The sequence below is a fragment of the Polyodon spathula genome, chromosome 6, assembly GCF_017654505.1.
Source record: "Polyodon spathula isolate WHYD16114869_AA chromosome 6, ASM1765450v1, whole genome shotgun sequence".
Classification (NCBI taxonomy): Eukaryota; Metazoa; Chordata; class Actinopteri; order Acipenseriformes; family Polyodontidae; genus Polyodon; species Polyodon spathula.
Genome location: NC_054539.1, coordinates 3715105 through 3738341, shown reverse-complemented (window position 1 = coordinate 3738341; position 23237 = coordinate 3715105). Strand labels below are relative to the sequence as shown.

At 34.7% G+C, this 23237-nt stretch overlaps 1 protein-coding gene across 28 annotated transcripts in view; it reads left to right on the top strand.

Moving 5' to 3' along the window:
* LOC121316704 (neurexin-1-like) overlaps positions 1-23237 on the top strand; it is a 442910-nt gene that overhangs the window by 230100 nt on the left and 189573 nt on the right. For 4 of the 28 annotated variants that reach the window (XM_041251799.1, XM_041251797.1, XM_041251796.1 and 1 more), the window contains exon 1: positions 20608-21422. The exons of the other annotated variants lie outside the window; for them this stretch is intronic. In XM_041251799.1, the coding sequence (XP_041107733.1) occupies positions 21200-21422 (223 nt within the window). In that variant the 5' untranslated portion in view covers positions 20608-21199. Of the gene's footprint in view, positions 1-20607; positions 21423-23237 lie in introns of those variants that run through there. 28 annotated transcript variants of the gene reach the window in all.

The window sequence follows — 23237 nt, the reverse complement described above, 5'->3', positions numbered from 1 at the left end:
TTACATCCTAATGTCTTTTACTACTCAGGCTATAATTATTAAAATGTGTAATTTCATGAAAACAAAAATGTTTACATCAAGTGTATACATCATCGAAAAGACAAATACTGTTAATACTTTAGAAATAAGCAGCTTTTTTCACAGCCTGACCCTAATTATATAGAAAAGCAGAAGTGATTGTTTTTCATGTGCTGTTACTCAAACCAAAGGCCCTGAGGGATGACATCTTAAAGAGCATGCGTTTGGTTTGTTAATTTTTTCTTTGCTCATTCCCTGTGATTTTTAGCCTTTAGCATGCTTATCTAATTTAGTTAGTTTGAACTTTCACACTCAGGCCTTACCAGAGTGTATTTGTCAATGATTTTGCTTCTTAGAATGTAAATGGGAAATGAAGGAGCATTTGTCTGCAACACACTGTCAGTCTTGTAATGGGGAAATCATCAGTAGGCTGAGTACATGAAAACAAAAGAGAGTGGTCAGCATGAGTTCAGTGAATATGATTTTTTTTTTTTTGTATTTCATGTCTGAAATAGCTGCCACCAGGCATCAGGCAAAAAACATTTCAATAAATATTTCAGGCAGATTATAGATTTATATTAAACACTGCTCCCAAGATAGCTGGCACAAGCTTGTTGCTGCTTGGCTGTAGAATCCATTTTAAAGAGCTTTGCCTTGAAATGCAGCAATTTATGATGTGGGGGCTTTTATCATATATTGGGTGACACAGTCAGTGACAGCTCCAAAAGGAGTACAGTACTCCATCTGTCAGAAGTGAAAATGAGTATCTGTTCACTCTCTAGCTGCCCGTTGGGCTTAATGGCAGCCTTTGTTCAGACAGAGCCTCTTGAAAATGAGCAGAAAGAAGAAGCTCCACTCAGAGCTCAATAGAGTGTGTGGCACTGTACCTAAAGGGCAGATCAAAGTAATGCACTGCTAGCAATAGCAGGGCTATCAAACTGAATATGACCATTAGAGAAACAGATACGCCAGCACCACTAATCATAATGTTTCACAAAAGAACATTCCCTGCACCTAATTTATCCCATAAAGACCATTACTTTTCTTACTTTTCTAAATATAATTGTACAAAATACAATATTAGAGATACCCCTTAGATGACAAGTGGCTATTTTAGTTGTCATCAGAAACAAAGTGCATAGATTGTCTCTCCTGTTTCATCATACACCATTTCTTCAACATACATCATCAAAACAGGATACATTTTGCATATACTCTATGGCAATTTAGGATAAGTTACATGACGGATCATTAAATAAATAAAAAAACAAACCAGCAGTTGTTTCAATAACTTGAAAAGTTTGCAATACTTCACATCTGACGTGAATCCTTTGGATGTTTTTGGGCATCCAAAATGTGCATCCCATTGGATCACTGAGGTGCTTTCATCTAAGAGGATCCCTTTGATGCAGCTGATGTGTTGATTAGAAGTTGGAAACCCTAAAGGAAACTCTACTGGTGTTAATTTACACCATCTGATAACATATGGTGTATTAGAAATCTTAAAATATAAAAATGTAAGCATAACATATTTTAAAAATAGAAGTGGTGAATTGCAGCTGCAAGGGATGTTTCAAAAACTCACTTGATCCTACAACGCAGCCCTACAGCTGTAAAAGAATGAAAAAAACAAAAGCAATATGCAAAGCAAAGTAACTTTTACACTGTACTGTATATTGAACTTGTATGCAGCTGGAATACAGATACTGCAAACAGTTCTATAGACACGTACAATGGAACCCAGGAATTTACTTGGAAGCTGAGGCTGATGAAGGGTCAATTACTGGTTGAAGGTGTAAACCTCCTAGGGAACACCAGATCGATGTGGATAATGGTGCATTTGTTTTCTTTTTTTCTGGTAAATGTTGATTAATTTCACTACCTGTTTCATTACCTGCTGCAAAAACATTTTTTTTTTACCTTTGTGCTCCCCGCCCTTGCCAAACAATTTGTAAGGGCACAGCTATGACAATACAATTGTTCTGTATTGAAAGGTCCATGGTAACACATGGCCAGCTTCAATAGAATCAAGCTGTAATTGTACAGTTCCATGGTGGACATACTAATGGAAACATAGTACTGTTTCCTTGTTTGTGATAATGTGATCCGTATTCCTGTGGTATTTTCCAATCATATTTGCAAGGGTTGCTTTAATAAGCACTCATCTGCTGTCATTCTGTAAGGAATGCATTAAACCAGCAATTATGTGCTCACTACATTGAGGCGCTATTGAGAAAACTACTTGATGATGGCCTCTTACTACACTTTTAACACACTGGTTCAGTTTTGTGTGACCTGCTGAAATAGCACTTTAAAGAATTATATCCATCTGTGCTTTGACACATGGGCGCATATTCATAAAAGATGAAAATCATTTCCGGCCAATAAAAAAAAATTACCGGACAGTATTTAAAACGTGATTTATAAAACTACGGTCTGGTTATTTTACTGGCCAGTAATGGTTTTAGATGTGATTTTCTGTTACAGAGATATTTTATGGAACCAATTGTCAGAGGAATACAAATGAGCTCTGACCCCTACTTAAGACATCAATGGCACACACCGCCTGTTTACACATTCACATTATGACTACAGAACATGTCTGGAGATAGGCAGGTTGTAGGAAATGTCGAGATGTTAGTTTTAAAAATAATAATAATTGCACACCCAGGTGTTGGGCGTGAGTGAGAGGTTATGGTCGGTGCAGTATATGCTGTTTGATATATATATACACACATTAAAATAGAAGTAATTGTTAAATGGCAGAAAAAAATCACCTGCACAATTCATTCAAATGCAATACATACAATAACATCTCAAATCCGTTTTTCATACAGTACACCTTACCATACAACAAACTTCTTTTAAACTAAAAGAAATAAATACAGCTAGATTGAAAAATCCTGCCAAAATACTACATGGTTTCATAGCGAAACTGGATTAGAAAAGTTGCACATTTCTTGCAATTTATTAGTATCTTCTTGAACTAGCAATCCCATTTGACATGAATATGTTGTTGCTCAATGTGTTAGTTTTTCATTACGTATAGGAAAATTACCCCCCACACGTAAGTGTTTTATACTATATACAGCTATGCCCAAATGTTTTATGAAGCAAAATTTGTTCATTCTATGGGGTGATGCAAAACATTTGGGAATAGCTGTAAATAGTATAACAGATGTATGTGTTTGGTATTGTAATAAAATATAATTTACTTTAAAATGACTTGAGCTGCCTCTATTGGATAGATGAAATGCTATGAAAAACATGTGCAGCTAAGTAGCCTACTAGCTGTCTGCACATGGCAGTAGTGAATATACTGTAGAAACTAAAAATAAAATTTACCAACGAAAAATAAAACTCGCCAACATCACAATCCTACTCATGCACAGAGTTAATACTCATGAATATGGGGGCAGCCTTGTGCTCCTGTTAAATCAATACCTGAATCACATCATCAGAGTAATACAGAGCAAATGGCAATTCAGATCTGCAGGGTTTTCTCACTTGATGTGTAGTACACACAAGCACACCGAAGCCTAGCATTTTCTTAGAGTAAGTAGGCTACAAACGTAATTTATGTTTTCCAACCAGTAAGCAGCCTAACCTAGTACATGAGATAACAATGCAATTTATTGTATGTATGTTGCAAATTAAAAAATACATGCTCCTAAACACAGAAATTACTCTAGGAAGTGATATCGTTATGATGCATCCCATTCTCCACCTGGTCTGAGGCATGTGTTAAATGAATTAGACGAATAATGATCTCTAAGGACACGTTATTCTGAAGTTACAATGAAGTTTTCTGACGATAAATGCTGTTTATGCATCACCTGATGAAATACTGTCATGTTAAACACTATTACTGGCAAGATAAAGGAGACAGTAAGTTTTATGAATATGGGACATGGCTTTAAGCTGGTCAATATTTTGCACCTAATATTTTTTCAGAAGGAGAAGGTAGTATTGGGACCAAACTGTTTGACTTGTCTACCTGCATATTCTTTCCCCTTGGGAAGCTTGCTCGGGGATTCAGTAAACAGGATTTACTTTTTCGCAGTGCTTGAGAGGATGTATTCAAGTTCTGCTTTTTAAGAGGCTATAGCTTTAGGATTCTTTCCTAGTTTTAAAAAGAAGTCAGTTGACTATTACAACATCTTTTAAAACATATACCTGTCTTTTCCCATTTTTTTCATTGTCATTATGAAAGTGTTTTATTCTGCTATTACTTTTTACATCTCTTAGGTATTTGTTTAATTCTCCTATTCAGATTTTTTTTTAAGTGTTAAAAAGAAACATTTGATCTAAATCACATGACTTATGATATGTTAAGTAGCAGACTGTGCCATTACTGTAGATGCTGTGAATCAATATGTAGAATATTGTATAATACAAACATTAAGCTCGGGCATACTTCCATTAACTATGCTTCAAGGTATGGCTTTATACCAGCAGAATCTGAAGTTCCCCTTGGCTGTATTTGATTATTAGCATATTCATGTAGAAATGGATGCAGCCTTTATTATGATACAACAAAGCACTAATGTACATTTGTCCCTGTTTTGCCTTGAGCTCCATTCATTGAGAGAGAAAGTAGATGCTAAATTGAAACAGACACATCTGGTTTTAGGATCGCAAAATGTAATACAAAAGCTAAATCCTTCATGCTATTGAACCCTCAGCAGAGCAGCTTTCTGAAATATTTTTTTATTCTTCTACTTATTCTCCTTCTACTTTTTTGTCTTCTTGCTTTTGTTCGTGTTCTTCTGGTTCTTCTTCTTCTTATTTTTGTTCTACTTCTTGTTTTACTTTTTGTTCTACTTCTTGTTCTTGTTCATCTTTTTGTTCTTCTTGTTCTTGTTCATCTTCTTTTTGTTCCTGTTTTTGTTCTTCCTTCTCTTTTTGTTAATCTGGTTCTTCTTCTTCCTGCTCTTTTTGTTCTTGTTCTTCATCTTATTTATGTTCTTCTTGTTCTTGTTCTTCCTGCTCTTTTTGTTCTTGTTCTTGTTCTTCCTGCTCTTTTTGTTCATCTTTTTCTTGTTCTTCCTACTCTTCTTGTTCTTGTTCTTCCTGCTCTTTTTGTTCTTGTTCTTGTTCTTCCTGCTCTTTTTGTTAATCTGGTTCTTCTTCTTCCTGCTCTTTTTGTTCTTGTTCTTCATCTTATTTATGTTCTTCTTGTTCTTGTTCTTCCTGCTCTTTTTGTTCTTGTTCTTCCTGCTCTTTTTGTTCTTGTTCTTGTTCTTCCTGCTCTTTTTGTTCATCTTGTTCTTGTTCTTCCTGCTCTTTTTGTTCATCTTGTTCTTGTTCTTTCTGCTCTTTTTATTCTTGTTCTTGTTCTTCCTGCTCTTCTTCTTCTTCTTCTTCTTCTTCTTCTTCTTCTTCTTCTTCTTCTTCTTCCTGCTTTTTTTGTTCTTCTTGTCTTGTTCTTCCTGCTCTTTTTGTTCATCTTTTTCTTGTTCTTCCTACTCTTCTTGTTCTTGTTCTTCCTGCTATTTTGTTCATACTGTACTTGTTCTTGTTCTTCTTGTTCTTGTTCTTCCTGCTCTTTTTGTTCTTCTTCTTCTAGTTCTTCATCTTTTTGTTCTTCGTGTTCTTGTTCTTCTTCTCCTTCTTGCATTAAGTACTGTACCTTTATAGGAAGGATGGTATTCTATATGTAAGCTGTGTGGTACAACTGGGAAGTGTGAGGTAATATCAGCAATATAAGCAATGTCAAGCCATAACTGTGGTAGCATAATATCGCAACACAGAATAACAGTAGAAGGACCGGAGATATACTCATACATAGACACACCACAGCAGTCTTTCTGAGGGTGTTTTTTTTTTAATTGAGTAAGCCACAAACATTGGAACACACATTTATTTTACAAATTAAAACAAGAACATGTAAATAAATAAACATCTGAACAGATATCGGTTTACAACGTATGGTACATATTTATAAAACTGAAATGACAGCAATACATATTTTACTGTATCAACAGCAATCGGTTTATTATCAGATGAGCAAAACCAACTGAACAACATAGATAAATAAACTTTTACAGAAGCGCACCACACAAGAAGTTATATAAAAAATGTATCTTTCTTTTTTTCGACAAAAGGATATTCCTTTATCTTGAGGCTAAGGCTGTTCACACTCAGCACAGATAATGCGCTTCTCCACGCCGCCTTTCTGCACAGGACACAGCTGTCCGAAGTTTTATTTTTATTGCACTTGCCAACCTGGCATTGACTTCTCTTGCGGCTCTCAATGGGGTTGCCAGCTTCAGCTGTGGGTACACGCTTGGTAGTTTCCCTCTGTTCCAAATGCTTATTGCAAAGTTCCTGTGCTAACTGTAAAATCTAATCTCTCCTTAGTAAATTCTTCTCTGTGCATTCTTTTTAAAGTACCCAGGAGCTGATGGCTGCTAGGTCCAATACATTGTAAAACACCTGAACAGACCACCATCGGGAGCCAGCTTTCACAGAATACTTCCGTGCCATCTGATCCAAAACATCAATGGTATTTATTTTCACTAGTCCCGATGCTAATCAACTGACCAAAGCAACACAGCTGGCAAGCAGGCGCCAGCCTTCAAAAGGCTGATTGAAAACAGCAGACTGTCAGTCATTCACTTAGGCAGAGGGTAGAGACGAATCTGATAAACACACTGCAGACTGGTAAATAAAAATAAAGTAGAATACCGTTCTGTATAATCACAGTACAATTGTTTTCTGCATGGCCGTCAATGTGACTGCTCCCGGGGCTTTTAGGTATAGTGTAATATATCTCCTTTATTTCTGCACTCCCTTGTTTCATGCTTTGTGAGAATATTTAATACATACTGACAGAAAGGTACATGAACGCGCAGCCCCATATGTGTTACACCACTGGAGAAAATTACATTTTAAAACCAAAAACCGCTGCGCTTCTAGTGTTAAAAGACTTACCTCCGAATTGTCATTTGCAAATTTTGTTTAGAAAGTAAAAAAGCCCCCAATAAACCAGAACTAAATAACCAAAATAACCAATAGACATTTCATTTAATCGCTTGTAAGCAGTTGGAAGTTGATTCTTATTAGTTTTAGAATTTGTGGTTTTTACTGTATTGACCATTTGGAGTAAACAGCTTTAATAATTTATCAAGTAGACAAACAGTTGGGCTGGTGCTTTCATTCGTGTCATCATTACACTAATGAACACACAAGCCAAAATGTTTGAATACTGGACTTATTTAATCTTTTTTTTTGTGCAGCTCACTGGCATTCTTTAAAGCTGCAGTTTATCTACCTGCTAGTCACTGAAAAGCTTACTGGCAGGATTGCATTTGGTATTGCAAAGCAGCCTATTTATGTACTTAAAATAACTTAAATCCAGTGGAGTAACACAAATGTTTAAATCCATACACTTAATGATCTTTTCAATGAAATCTGCAACTCCAACCTTTAACACATTCTCATTATGCTGTGCTTAATTTCAAGAGCAAATGAGAAGCAATTTTTCTTATTTCTTTAACCTTTACACAGTTTAATAACACATCAGGATATAACTTACGTTATTGACCAAAAAACAAAAGTAAAGCAGTTAGCCAGCATAGAAGAGCAAACAGTATTGACTGAATAATCACTAGCTATAATTGAATCATGTTTTTCAACACTGTGAAGTGTTTTCGTATGCATTTCTGTATGTTTTTTTCATTCGCTAACATGTTAAATAAGGATATTGACAAATGTAGCCTAGAATATTTTGTTTCAGCTGTATATAAATTGCAGAGTAAATGTTACATTACTGCATCTCTTTATATTCTTAATCCCCTTCTACACTGAAATAAAAGTATTATTATTATTATTATATTATTATTATTATTATTATTATTATTATTAGTCGTAGTATAGGGTAAATGTCCAGCTGCTTACAAGTGAGTGTAATAATCTAACCCTCAATGAATAAACCATTATTAAACCATTATACCACAGCACAGGACAAATCAGCTTCCACAGACACCGTGCTTGATAATTATGTGCCGTAGCCTAGTCCGGTCTGACTCTAGCGCATATAGTAGCTGTAGTTGTTCTACAATGTAGGTGGGATCATAGTGCATCCTTGACACGTCGCCTGTACAGAATATAATGTTTTTCATAAACTGACTGAATAATTGACTTGCTGTTTTATGGGCATCTTCAATCCGATACCCATTATCTTCCTTAGTAGATATCCAGGAGTGCACTCTTTCTAGCATGTATTTTACTTCTGATCCTGTTTACCACAGGAAGCTCTAGAGCTGATATTCTACAGTCGCTCTGTGTTCTAGAACCAAATGCTGCCAAGAGATGCAGAGTGCCTTGGTTTTGAAGATACACACACACACACACACACACACACACAAAGACACATGGGATTACGGCTAGCATTCCTCAGTCATGGGTTTAGTGGTCCTGTGGCTGCTACTGAGTATCTGGCTGTGTATCAGTGGAAATTATTGCCAGCTGTCATATTTAGGGCAGCTTGCAGCCATTCCCGCTGTCCCTTTCCCAGTGCTATTGACTACAGAGGAGTGCAGTGGTCTCCTGGAACGCCTTAATACTGTTACTCTTATACAACTTACAGTATCTAGATAGAAAACCTGGAAATATATTTAAAAGTAATTATGATTAATAAATATAAAGTATGATTAAGAGCTCATAAAGTATAATTAAGAGACAGACTTTAAAAAACAGAGATCATGCATTACAATGAGATATCTGATGTAATATAGTACACTCATTAAAACAGGATATCATATAATGCAATATGAATTATAACGCCTTTGAATTATAATGTGTATTATAGACACTGTAGTTAATAAGCCTACTGGAAAGCCTATAGAGTTGCTTTGATTATATTTGGCCATGACAATGAAAATACTGTTTTCACTTACTGTTATTTCTACAAAAATTCTGCTGGTTAAAGTTGAGAGCACATGAATGACCATATACTATTATTATGAGGTATAAAAAATTGCACTGTAAGAATTCCAGCAGCATCACAGAGAATATTAAGGTGTTACCCACTTCCCTTACTGTGTATGTAAATGTGCCCATTTGTAACTGTTTATATACAACCAGGTGTTGTTCAGTCTTGATTGTTGCATTTATACTGGACAAGTTTTACATAGACAACATCTATAGATTTGAAATCACACTCTTTCACGTCCCGGTGTGCTACTTTCAGATTTGTGCTCAAAGGAGTATAGCATCCCCAGAATAAAAATGGTATTTGTTTTAGCACATTTAGAACCTCATTCATTTTTTGTGTTAATGTTGCAAACTGGACTAATGATTTCTTAAGAGAAATAAGTCTGCTTGTGTGTGTTCATGCTAGACCTTTTCATTTCTGATGTATACAATATAAGACGTGACATGAGAACAGTTAGTTATGTAGGGCTCTGTATTAATATTGCTTACTCTTCGTAAATACTGCAAATTCATAGCCTCTGTCCTTCGTAGGTCTACGAAGTCACAAAAATCTATGAAAAGTCAAGATACAAAAGAAAAATCAATGATACATAGAGCCCTTAGGCTGCACAGTTCAAGAATTGTTTATGGCACCACTGCTCAACCAATGTTAACTTGTTTTTACATCATTGCTATAATTACGGGTGTAGTTGGAGTACAAAGTGTCAAGTTTCATGTTCAACCATTTGTTTTGTGCTTTCAGTAGCTAAACCAAATTTTTGTTTGTCACCGCACTTGAGTGTTATGATTATGGTGAATTAACCTTCTCACCTTTACAAAGGCCAGATATCAAACCGCCTTTCTACCGAATCTTGAAATAAATTAAATTGATCTGTTTGGGGTTGTCGAAATGGCCATCACCATCACTCTAAATTATATTGCAATATGTCAGAACAGTACTCAATATATGATCAGTAATACATCGTAACTGAAAAATTAAAGAGACAGCCTGAGGAAAAAGAGATAATATTAGGAAACCAACACATAGATCTTGTAACTACATTTCACAAGAATATTGTCATTTATTACATTCCAGTATAGGGTAGCATACCTTCCCACATGATAGCACTATGATGTGTGGATTTATAAACTCTCGTCTTTTCTAAGTTAATTTGATGCTTACTTCAAGGGTATTGATAAAAATGACATATTATAAAGTGTCACAGTAAAAAGATGTATTGTTCAGTTCAAAATAATCTCTTGCTGACCTTGTTTTCGTTTTCCAATAACTGTTATGTCTTAAGTCAATCAATTGTGTTGTAATATGGGTGAAGGAGGACAGCAGTCCCCTGGGTTTATACTTTTAGTTCAATAAGTCCACAATTCAGACTAATTACCAAGACGTTTTCTAAAAAGCATGTTTCTGCTATTTTATTTTTTACCCCTGTAAAAATGAAGTGCATTCATTATTGTAATGTATTTAACATGTGCTGTATACATTATTCAAATACTTATATAATATAAACAATATAATGAAATTCCCTTCTTCCTAGTGTCCATTTATTCTCATTAGCTACATTACCGTCTGCTAATGCCCGAGTCTTAATTGAGACTTCTTTTTCCCCCATTCCATCTATACAACCAGTAACTATGGGTAAAGCAAAAAATAATTCTATCTATAACATTGATTGGTTAGAAAATGTGTTTGCAGTCTCTAAAAGCTACCCTCCTTCAAACCTATTCATTTGCACTTTGGAAAAAGCAACCAGAAACTGAAATTGAACAGCACAAAAGAAGGCATTGCCTAATCCCTGAGGTACAGAATTGTAGCTCTTCATGATTCATTACTTTCATAGGGCCCATAGTAGCCAGTGTTGTGCTTGCTTTTCTTTCCCCAAGACATCTAGTTGTTTTCTTTATCCGTGCTGACTCCACTGAGTCCCTGACTGGTAAATTGTTGTTGAAGTAAATAAATAATATTCAGACTGTGAAACAATCGTTAATCTGAAGGAGACATTTGAAACACTGAAGAGAGAGGGAAATGTACAAGACAAAACAAAACAGAAATAAAGTATCTGCTCTATTAAATTCTAAGCTGTGTAATATTCTGTCACTCATACTACTGGAAACCAAGAGTTAGATCAAATGATTCGTGTTTGGGAGCTACAACAGGAGCGCCTATACTCCAAACAAAGCTTGACGTGCAGTTTATTTTGTCATTGCTTTGCTCAATGGTTTTAAAGGCAGGAATGGGTATCAGAGAATCAAACCATGTTTGTTTATTTATGTATGTATTTATTTCTAAACAGTCTTTTGATATAGAGTAAAAGAGCTGCACTAAAAAAAAATTGTAAAAAATGAAAAAAGCCTCATTTTAAGGAATATATGACTAAGAGCAGCATAAAATCTGTAGAATTTAAATAAAGCATTTTGGATCATGTTAATTCCATACAGAACATAACCGTAATTAACCTCATAATTCATTAGGTTGCTTTTTATTTATTTTGGAATATTTGTTTTAGGATTAGTGCTCTATTAAAAGCAAACAACAATATTGATGTTGAATTCAATCCTTACTATAATAGCAATTTCAGGGCTCGAAATTGGCAACACAAAGGGCACCAAGGTCACTGTCAGGAATGAAGTCCAAACAAACAACACACATACACACACACACACACGCAGACACACACACACACACACACACACACGCACACACATACACACACACACACACACACACACACACACACACACACACACACACACACACACACACACACACACACACTTAATCCAAAGTGCTGAGGAAAAGGCAGGTGCTCCAAGTGAGTGTCCAGTGAAGTGTTGTGCTTTTTGTGATATCCGGGAGATTTGCTGGCTTGGTTGCTTCAGCTCCAAATCACTCGGCATCTACACGAAACAGACACAGCAACGCTCTGGCTCAGTTCCTTTTTCAGAGCAAGGGGCTGTACTCACTCAGCTGCTTAGTCACACTCTTAGTCTATTTGACAACAACCTATGGACTTTTAGTCTAGTCTTAGTCTGAAGATTTAATTTAGTCGTTCTCTTAGTCTAGTAACTAAAGCTGTCAAAAATGTATTCCACTCAATCATTAGTTGTTGGTTTTAGTCAGTGTCTTACTCTATGGCTAAGAATTTTGTCAACTTAGTCCACTGTTAGTCTTCTAAATATACTGAATCTACTGTACTTAATGTTAGAAAAATAGAGTGCATAGTCTTATTACTGTAAGAACAAACAATACACATTAAGCTACTTGTTTTAAACATTTAATTAACATGCAGTGACTACAACAGTTATTCAGGGAGTGACACATTTTAGTTTTTTTGTTTATTGAAATTATGCAGGTTAGTATGAGTCACTGTTTTGAGAATAATTTTTCATTTTGACAAAAATAAAATAGTCCCGACTGCAAATAAAAAAGACATGTGTTCAAAATTGTAAAGCTTCATTTTTTAAAAATGCACATCTTTCTAGAGGAAGTTGGCTTCTGTTTTTTTTTTCCCTGAGTGAGATCACCAGTAACAATAAACACTGTCTCTGCAAATGCAAAAGCTGGCATGGAGAGTATATCCAATAAATAAGGTTTTAGGATTGAAAAATACAACAAGATTTTGGGGTAGGTTTACTAAAGTGTTGCACCTGTCCCAATAGTCACAAACGAGTCAGAAGTCTTGGGTGAAATTTACTAAACAAACGCAACGTTATTTGCGACTTTTTAAGGAATGCTTTGCAGCAGCAGTTTTTATTTGCGGTTCAACCTTAGATGAATTTGTAATTATGGGCGATCCTGTATAAATTAGCAAAAAGTGGTGGTGATAGTGCAAATGAGGGTTCTGAAATATTATAACAAGACTTACCATTGCATCAGTTTGTTAAGAACTTTTGAAAGCATATTTTAAACAGTCGCAATTGTTGCTGGTATTTCACAGTCTGCTTTTTCTCGTGCATTTCCAATTGTGCTCAATTTATTGTTGAGGAGAACATCCAAATACCTATTTTTCCCTAAAAGCACGGTGTACTTACAAGCCTTGTTGTTGTTAATAATAATAATAATAATAAATAATAATAATAATAATAATAATAATAATAATAATAATAATAAAATGCTAACATCATTTAGTTTCAATTTAATGTAATCGTTTATTCGCATTGTGTGTGCAATGTAGCAGCATGAGTTATTTTGTTTTACTATACTGGTAGTCTACAGGCTAAAGTGAAAAGAAAATGCGCTAAGTGTTCATTTGATTTTACTACTGTACTGTACACTGCATAGGCCTACTGTACAGAGTTAAAATAGGTAAAATTAAAATGAAGACAATGTTTCTTTTAACAAAAGCAATTATAGACGTTATCCTACGCGCACCTCTTCTCCAGCAAACTACAACTCAACTCCTGCTATTTATTTGAACAATGTCGCCATTTAAACGCACATTTAAATTAGTATATTAACATATTTTCTCTTAGTACATACGACAAAATATATACTTTGCTGAGTTGTTTCATAAAATAAGTGCATTCTGCCTGGAGATACACTCTTTTTAAGCTTTGCAAATAACAAAAATGCAGAATTAGCAAAGGATTAATTGTGTGTTTATATTAAAAATGGTGCTATATAAATCTGGTGATATGGAGCAAAGAATTTGTGGTGCACCTTCTTTTTTCCTGTGCCCGTCTATGTGAAAAATGACCTAGTGTGTGTTGCAATTATGGTGCACCATGTTTAATGCACTTTAATAAATGAGGCCCTAAATTAGCACTTACAATATCCGTACAGATAAATAATTATTCAAAATTACACTACAGAATAATATAGTAAACTGTGTGTATATATATATATATATATATATATATATATATATATATATATATATATATATATATAGGGCTGCTGCTCAGATTAATCAACTGAAGTGTTGATCACAGATTTATTTATTTATTTATTTATTGTTTATTTAATCAAGCAGTTTTATTTTTGTACATAAAATAAAACCAACCACTGAATATCTGCCTTTTCTCTGTGGCAGTCCTATCATAAGTGAGTAGAGGTGGGACATAAACAGTGAATGCCTTTAGTAGGTTTAACCAATGGGAAGAGACCTTTCTCTTGTTATATAGTTGTCCAATCATGAGTGAGCAGAGGAGGGACATAATTGGGAGTTTAACCAATGAAAAAGTCAAAGATCTCCCATGGTTTTACATCTTTACTATCATTATTGAACAGACACGGGGCATAAATAAACTAGGTTAGAATGTGTAAATCTGGCTGGATTAAAAAAAAAAAAAAAAGATAGCTGAATTTCGTGCGATATTGCTTATTATACAGACAGTTTTTGATAATTATATTGATAATTTCCAAGTAATATTTTGAATTGCATTTTGCAAATTTTATATATATATAACAACAGACAACAGAGACATTTTAGTCAATTTTGTTACTAATCAAGTTTCAAGAACTTTCTCAGAAAAAAATGAAGTTATACACCAGAAATACCTGAACTGATGAAGGCACCAATTCTTCAAAGAGGTAATTATGTGGAATTAGTTTATCTGATTTCTCACTAGGACAGCATGTTAAGCAATCGCTTGTCAATACCACACTATTCTCGGATAGGCTACCTCACTGTAACAAGATTCTGAACAAAGTACATAAGGAAGCCAAGTATGTAGCTATGTAAACAACCAATGAACTTCTACAACAAAAATAACAATAACAGGCTTATAAAAAGACCAAATTACCATTGGGCTTATTTTATTTTTATTTTTTTTTTAGATTATATTAATGTTTTAATATTACTATGCAGGACAGCTGCTATAAAATTGTTACCTTAATTAAAAATGTGCACTGTCTCCCTCTGTCATGTGATTGGTTCACATCACTGTCAGTCCCGCACCTTCTCAATGGAACACACTTTTTCCCAGCACACATCTCAACCACAGAAAACTGCTGAATAGCAATTCTGTGACTTAATAGAAAATGAATTACAAAAAAAAAAAAGAAAGATGCTCCCAACACTAAAATGGTGATTAAAACGTCACTGTGACTGTTTTCTGACTTTCTGAAATTCGAACAAATTCAGATTCAACGATGTAAACAAATATGATGGCCGGGATATAAACTAGATTATGCAGCAGTCGCAATCCACACGGAGCACTGTATGCCAAAACAATCGTTGATAACTATGCGATATAAACTTAGAAAAAAAAAAATCATTTTCTGTTATTCATTTATTTTACTTATGCTGTATCAGCTATATTTAAACACAATATATAATGTCAATTCCTATCAGCCTTGCCTCGCTTCTTTTCTTGACTGATTCATGTATTTAATGTGTACTGCAAACTCAGCTCATAGTGGAAAATGAAATGCCCCTCGGGAAAACTTTTATTACCAATAGGGGGCTGTAATGCCCGAAGCCTGCGGTCTGCGGTAACATAGTCTTCCTGAGGGACATTTCATTTTCCACTATAGCCCTCCCATATATATATATATATATATATATATATATATATATATATATATATATATATATATATATGTGTGTGTGTGTGTGTGTGTGTGTGTGTGTGTGTGTGTTACAGTTCATTTGTACAATCGATAAATCTATAGATTCACCGGTAAATGCGTAGATTTACGAGCTCATCGGTTAATGTATAAATTAGCCAGTTATGTATAGATTAACCAGCTCACCGGTCAACGTATAAAATAACTAAGAAGATGGTAGTTAATGCTATGGTAGTTAATACTACAGCATTTGTGGTGAATTCAGAAATAAAGTAACATCAGGGAGTTTAATGGGAAATAAATTAAAAAAAATTTTGAAAAATATGTTACTTACCTGGGTAAATTATCTCTTTTATTATATGTTTTTCTAAACTCCAGCCTTAGGATTGTTTTCTTATTTTTATTTGATTAATCTTTCTAAACTTCACTGCATCCCTTCTTGCATTAATAATAATAATAATAATAATAATAATAATAATAATAATAATAATAATAATAATAATAATAATAATGATTTATGTATTTAGCAGAGATTATTAATGTTTTGTCCTCTATACAGATGTGATTAGAGGCAGATTTCTGGTTTTATTTCTAACCATTTTATCCCCTTTGTCTCGCTTTATGTAAAAACTTTTTTAAAAAAAATGAAAAAGGCACTTTTTCCCTATTTTATTATAAATCTAAATGTACCATAGGGCAGACTTTAGGCATCTTAATAATGACATCTCTCCAGCAAAACTCACGCCTCTATTAAGTGTGATTTAGTATTATTAATTTGAACTCATTTAGAAAAAAAACATAACCTACGTGCACACAGGTTTTGCATGTCAGTGAGAATCATACCTAGTGTGCTATATCATTTTACTGGCAAAACATTATTTTGTATTGTGAATTGTTGCCAGACAGTGATCATGGATGTAAGTAAAAGAGCTAGTTTATTACCATCTCCTTAGTTATTTTATACACTGATGATACATCTACACATTTACCAGTTAATCTATCTATCTATCTATCTATCTATCTATCTATCTATCTATCTATCTATCTATCTATCTATATAGCCTTTACTATTGAATTGATATTTCCTATGTGAGATATGTGTGGAAGAGATGCAGTCAGCCTCATTAAGAATTGTAATATCTGCCCTTCAGCTCTGCATGTGCACATAAAGGGACTGGAAATTGCACCAACAACACCAGGAGGAGGTCAGATGCTTTTGTTTAGGTATCACTGCCTGTGTGATGCCACTATTCACTGTTTTCTCTAATTAACTGTTCAGGTGTAGGGGAAGTTAGAAAGCTAAAGACTATCAGAAGCACTTGTCTTGAAACAAGCGGGTGAGAAAAAGGTCTGTATCAAATGCCAAACAAAGGCTTTATTGCAGGAATGAAGCTCAATTTCTTCAATCCAGAGTGCTGCTTAATGTTATTTAGAATCCAGTAAAGTAACGTCATTAGTCTGCAGTTGTAGTGTATTAAGGGTAGCTCAAAGCAATGAGTAACACTGTCTTTGAAGTTCTTTCTCTAACACCTGTCAAGAAAAATAAACTCTACTCTAGGTCTAAAGGAATTAGCCTGGTAAAGTATGTTGGAATATCTTAAAAAAAACAAACCTATGCAGTTTATTTTGCAGTTTCAGATTACCTCCTAAAGTGTCTGTTGATATGCATTGTAGATTGTGATTATGAATTAGGTACAGTAGTATAGTAGCAATACTGTGTAGTACATGGATCACTGAGCAAAAATAAATAATAATAATAATAATAATAATAATAATAATAATAATAATAATAATAATAATAATAATCAATGGCTGTCCTTTCCTTGAAAACGACTACTATACTGTGTGCAAGAAATACAAAAAACAAGTATTTATTAGTTTGGTGATTGAGGACAATGCCATACTTAGGCACGGTGCACGCAGGTGCCAGAACAGCTTCTCCTCACAGCCCTGCAAGCGTACCTGCATACTCCCTCTCATTCAGCCCTCTCAAGCTGAGACTGAGAGGGTTGAGCGACTTGAACCTGTACCCTCCTGTGGCTAAGTTGAAGCCGCTATCTGATTTTACCTGTGACCTGTGCCAAATTTGAAACCTGCTGTGCCACGTCCCTCCTTGCTCTTATTTCTTACATGCCAGTATATTGTCTTTCATCCATGCATCCAGTTATTGCACTGCCTAGTGAGTAATTATCATGACTCTTTTAATTCCACTCACACAGACTTTAAAAGGTTTCTAGTATTATTAATTGTTTCTAGTACTACTCATTTTGAAATGAACTGGTTGCGAACTTGAGCTACAGATGAATAAGTAGAGTCATGGATTTTATCTGGCTGTTACTGAATGTGTGTAATAAAGTCCTGTTAAAATTAACTGTCAGAACCCACCAATCCTTTATACTGAGACACAATTAAACCAATGAGCTGGTGGGGTGGGTCTCATCCCTCTTTTTACAGCCATTTACTTGGAAGGCCATCTGTTTTTCGCAGAATGTCAATAATATCCATTCAATTAGTTTAATGGCTTCCTAACACTTTTTTCATCAGACAGGCCTATCTGGCTAGTGCTGGAGTAACATGCTAGCTGGGTAACACGCTAGCTGGGTAACATGCTACCGATTCTTCAGTGCATTACCTGTGTTGCACAACTGTAGTGTACAGATGAGATTTGTATTTTTATATAAACAATGAAGTGTTGAATGCAATGGAAATAATCAACCCGAGTGGTATGATTCTGTATTGTCTGTGGAACCGGCCAGGCCCGACCCGGCCCATCGCCTTTTGCTTTCAACTTAAAATAAACTTTAAATTTCAAGCACGTTTTTTGCTTTATAATAATAATAATAATAATAATAATAAAATAATAATAATAATAATAATACAAAAAACATTAAATTTCAAGCTGCTGTTAAACAAGAAAGGAATAAGGTTACCTAGTATGCATCGCAGTCTGCTGACGATGCAAGGGTGAAATTATGAGACGAACTATAAAATCTGATTGCTTTGTGAATACAGCTGGAGTGGAGAGTTCTACTGAAGAGACTAAGGATAGATCAACATAGACTGTCGGTGCACATTCTCCAAATAATGCCCCAATAGACAGAGAAATGAGTTGTATGAAATGTGTTCTAGTGAACTGAATGGAAACATCAATAATAATAATAATAATAATAATAATAATAATAATTATTATTATAATATTATTATTACCCGGGATGTAAGACGCTATTTACGTACATGTTTCTTGAATTTTAATTTAAAATCCCTTTAAAAATAGGAATTACACAATATAACCACCAGGTGGAGCCGAACAACAAGTAAAAATACATTTAAATTGAAATAACATGATAGAGGATAAGTGATTGCATCCTCAATACCCTGCATAAAATACATAAATAAATTAATTAATTAATTAATAAAAACAGACAAAACAGGACAGCCACTTTGTGTGTATTGGATTTGCATATGTCAGTTGTAAATGATTATCGTTAAAATGTATGTAGATATTTTATAAAGTGGATGGGTGATTTTTTTGAGGGTACTATCTTTTCAGGGTGATTTGAACTTTGCTTGTTCGAGTAGAAAATAGTTTTTTTTTTTTTTTTTTTTGGTTCTGTGTAAGAGGAAACATACATATGCAGAAAAAGACACCTATAAAATGTCTCTTTCGTATTATTTTTTCTTTAAAATATTTCTAATAATATTGCATTTCCAGCGCAAAAAAACTAGTTCAGGATATAGAAGTATTTCTATACCGCTGTCTATCATTTTAATTGAATCACCTTTCTGTTCTGCAAGGTACAGGCTTTTGCATTCCCCAATGCACAAATCCATGCTCGGATCAAGTTTAATTTGGCCAGCATAATAGTAACTGTTGTGGATTTAAAAAAAAAAAAAAAATACAAATCAGGAATAAAGATATGTAATCTTTATTCTATAGTAGTTACTTAGATGTTATTTAAGTATCAATATTAGAGTAATCTGCTGTATCGTGGTTTTAGGATATCATTATAATCGCAATAATAATAACAACTATATACCACATGCTAATTTATTGGGGACTGTTTACTAGGTTCTTTTATAGTTTGACGTACCTTCAAAACCATCTGAAACGTTACCCTGGTACATTCTGTGAAGTCTGCTAGAAGCAGCTGCAATGTTTAATATGTGAACAGACAGCTTGAGATTGTAGGGAGGAACATTAAATTCCCTATGTCATGTTTGCTGTCTTGACTTCTTTGTAGCTGAAGATACATAAATGGCAGGAGCAATCACATTTTCTAAAACAAAACCTGTTTTTTGTTGTTTTTTTTTTTTATGGCACGAATAGCAAGATATTAATATTAAGATTAAAATGCATATCAAAAAGTTTTCAGATTATGTATCATCTCTTTTTTCTATTTGCACCCCACTGGTTTGAGTTTAAAGCTATTTACTCTCAATTATTCTGTGTGTATCTGTTTTAAATAGATAGCAAACATTTAAGATAATAATTTGTTATATTAATTTGTTATAAATAACCTGGCATCCTCTTGTCGATTACCTGAATTCCACACTGTAGACAAAATTAATCTCTATTGTGTTGTTGTTAATTTATGTGAGACGGATATCTGGTTTTAAGATTTTTAAAAGAAACATAACTGAAACTGGTTGGTGTAAAAGCTTTGTGGTTGATGCGCAAGCATAAAACATGTAGATTATTGGGTTCTTTTTTAGTTTAGCCTGGAGGGTGGAGAATTAAAGGGGTCATTATATTAGATGGATGAGTACACTGTACCTAAGCATATTCAACTGATTTAGTTTAAGTGCCTTATGTGCAGGTTTTGTCCATTTCTTTGTAACGTGCATAAGCTTCCCAAGGCACTGGAACAACTAAAGCAAACTAGGTGGGGAGTATATACTTTATATGTTACTCACAGGGGATGAAGAAAATCACACTCTGCATTCTTGCAGGCTATTGCTGTCTGTTAAATTTATTATGTGTTTCATCTAAGGACCTTTTTGCAACATATAGCACTGAAAAGGTATTGCTACAATAGCAGTGCTGGCTTGTACATCCCCTTTTCCAAATAGGCTCTTCCTCTGCATTGCATCTAGGCTTCAGTGATTTGCTGTTTGGAGACTGCAGATTTGCATAGCCCTCTCCTCAGCAGCGTGGTCTGTTCCAGTCTCTTTCATATCCACTAAATAGCATCCTCTTGTGTTATTGTCAATAGCGCGTGTCCATTCAGATTCCAGGAGCAGGAAGCTAATGAGTAGCCTTGGCGAGGCTGAGGGTCTGTGAGTGTTACAGTGTGTGTTCAGCCTGGATTGCCATTTCTGTCTGAAGTAACGGGGCTTGCTTTAGCATCTCTTTATCATAGAGGAGACGCTTTGTATCCTGTGGATTGTTTTGGATATCCTTTAAATAAAATTAAAAAAAAAAAAAAAAAAAAACTTGGGTGATCTTAGTTCCAAAGTGGAGTGCTAGTAATCTTTTTTTAAATTTTTTATTCTGATGTTGCTGTAGCTAATTTATAGTGGATCTTCATTTGTTCTTCACTCAACTGAGGCAGAAAATTAGAGACTGGATTGCTATTATTACTCTACAGTGATGTGGATTTCCTAACAGAGGATGAGGAGAAGATTTATTTTTTTTAAAAGAGAAACGATGACAAACTAGTGTCATGGGCTGTGTGGCTTTGTGAGGGTCCGACAAACAGGGAGCTGCTTGCAGAGACTTCTTTCAACTCGGGGAACATGGTGTGCCAGAGAATGTTTTACAATTCAAGCACTGGCTCTCTTGCCGTCGCTGTTCGCTTGGCTTTTTGGATAGTTCCCTTGTCTTTCAGTTGTTTTTTAGGAGTGGCGTGGGGGGCTTCAAGCCTAGGATCTCATCATGTGAATCACTTTCAAGGCAGCAAACATCACTCGGTGCCTGTTGAAATCTACAAGTCCCCTGCCTCCCTGCGAGCAGGTCATGGTGGGTCTTTTTTCTTACCTACAGCATTTGGTGACACCTGTAATCTCCTCCTTCTCCCTTTTGGATTTTATAGCTGTTGTAGGGGAATCATAGTAGTTAACAGTATATAAGGCAATTTGATTCCAGCTGTTTTAAAGGGGTACTGTGTCTTAAACGTAAAATAAACTTCATGCTTAGCTTGTGTTGTACCACTTCTTTAAGCTGTTGTTGTTTTTGTTTTGTTTTTAAATGGCATCTTCAGAAAAAGAAGACAAGCGTCAATCAGTGACATGCTTTTATTAAAATAAAAATAAAAAAATCACCTTTTTTCAGCATGTTTAAATAAGTTTTCCTTAGGAACAGGATCCTTTTATATTTTCTTCCATTTTAAGTTTAATTACTTGATATTTGTTTTTCGAAAATATGTGTTGTTGAAGAAAAATCAAATGTTCTTTTTTTCTCAAAACGTGTTAATGCATTGTAACGTAGAGGTCGTTGGCTGACACCAAGACTATGAGAGACAATGCCATATTAAATGAAACCGGAGAAGCATGGATGCAGAGAGAAACTACCTGCATAGCCCAAGACTTAAAACTCTTTCCATTAGCTAGTCAGACCAACAGTGTTGCAATTTATTGGCACCAGTATTATAAATATTTGGCATAAGCAAATGATTTTTGTCATCTCGATTGAGTTTGCACTTGCGTTTGGTTCATTTGCTTTTCAATGTTCCAGAGACACATTGAAACATGCTGTAAAGTACTACCTTATCCTGCCAGAATTATTCCAAAGATTTAGTCTTGCAAGCTGTAGAAAATGGGCTGTTTTGAATGCTTTCTGTGCTTTGTACCTTGCCTACAATTATCCCTAATAATAGTAAATGGCCCCTATCCAATTCAAACATCATTACAAGTGAATGGCAACCTTTGTTATGACATTAGACAGTCTAGATTTAATCGACACGGTCCGCAGTTAGTAAATTATTTAAACAATTAATGGGAAATCATATTTTTATAAGCTACTGTGTGCTTTTCACTGAAATCAGATAGATGAATATAATTTGTTTATCTGAATCCAATGAATATTACGTTCCACTCATTAATGAAACCAGTTGAAATGCTAATGTAATGTATCAGTGTTTTAAAGGAACTGTAAATGTATTGTACAAATGGCAGAAAGCATTACATCTTCGATATTATGGGATGATTACCTCATAGAAATGCATGCAGTGCTGTACACCTTTCCCGACGTGAAGTCCAATCATATAAACACATGGTGTGCATTTAAAGCTTTTTGCACAAGCATATAAATAACTAAAGACTGTATTAAGGATGTAAATAACAATCTGCAATAAAGAATAGCCTACGTGTATATGTTAAAGCCTATACATTTCTATATAGGCACATAGAATTGAAAGTAAGGTTTTTCAAAATAATTGTCACTGTTGCTAAATGTAACATGAGCACATCTGTTATATTTATATTGGACCCTGACACCATATATATGCACCACCCACTCGATATATCACGGGTGTCAGGGTCCAATATAAATCCGCTATATATTGAGGGACACGATATAGCGAAAGACCCATAGAAAAACAAATAGGCTAACAAATACTGTACAACCACTCCCTCGCAACCTACTTTTTCTCATTTTTTGTCTAAAAAGCAGCACACCATTTTAATTCATACAGCGGAGGGTAACTGCTTCTCATCAGCGTCAGTCTCCAATTAATTTCATGAGTCTTCCTCACCTTTCTCAAATGCACAAACCATATAATCCATTCCCAACATAGGAAGCTTGTTGCTAGGGAGCTGACGTCACTGCCTTGTAACT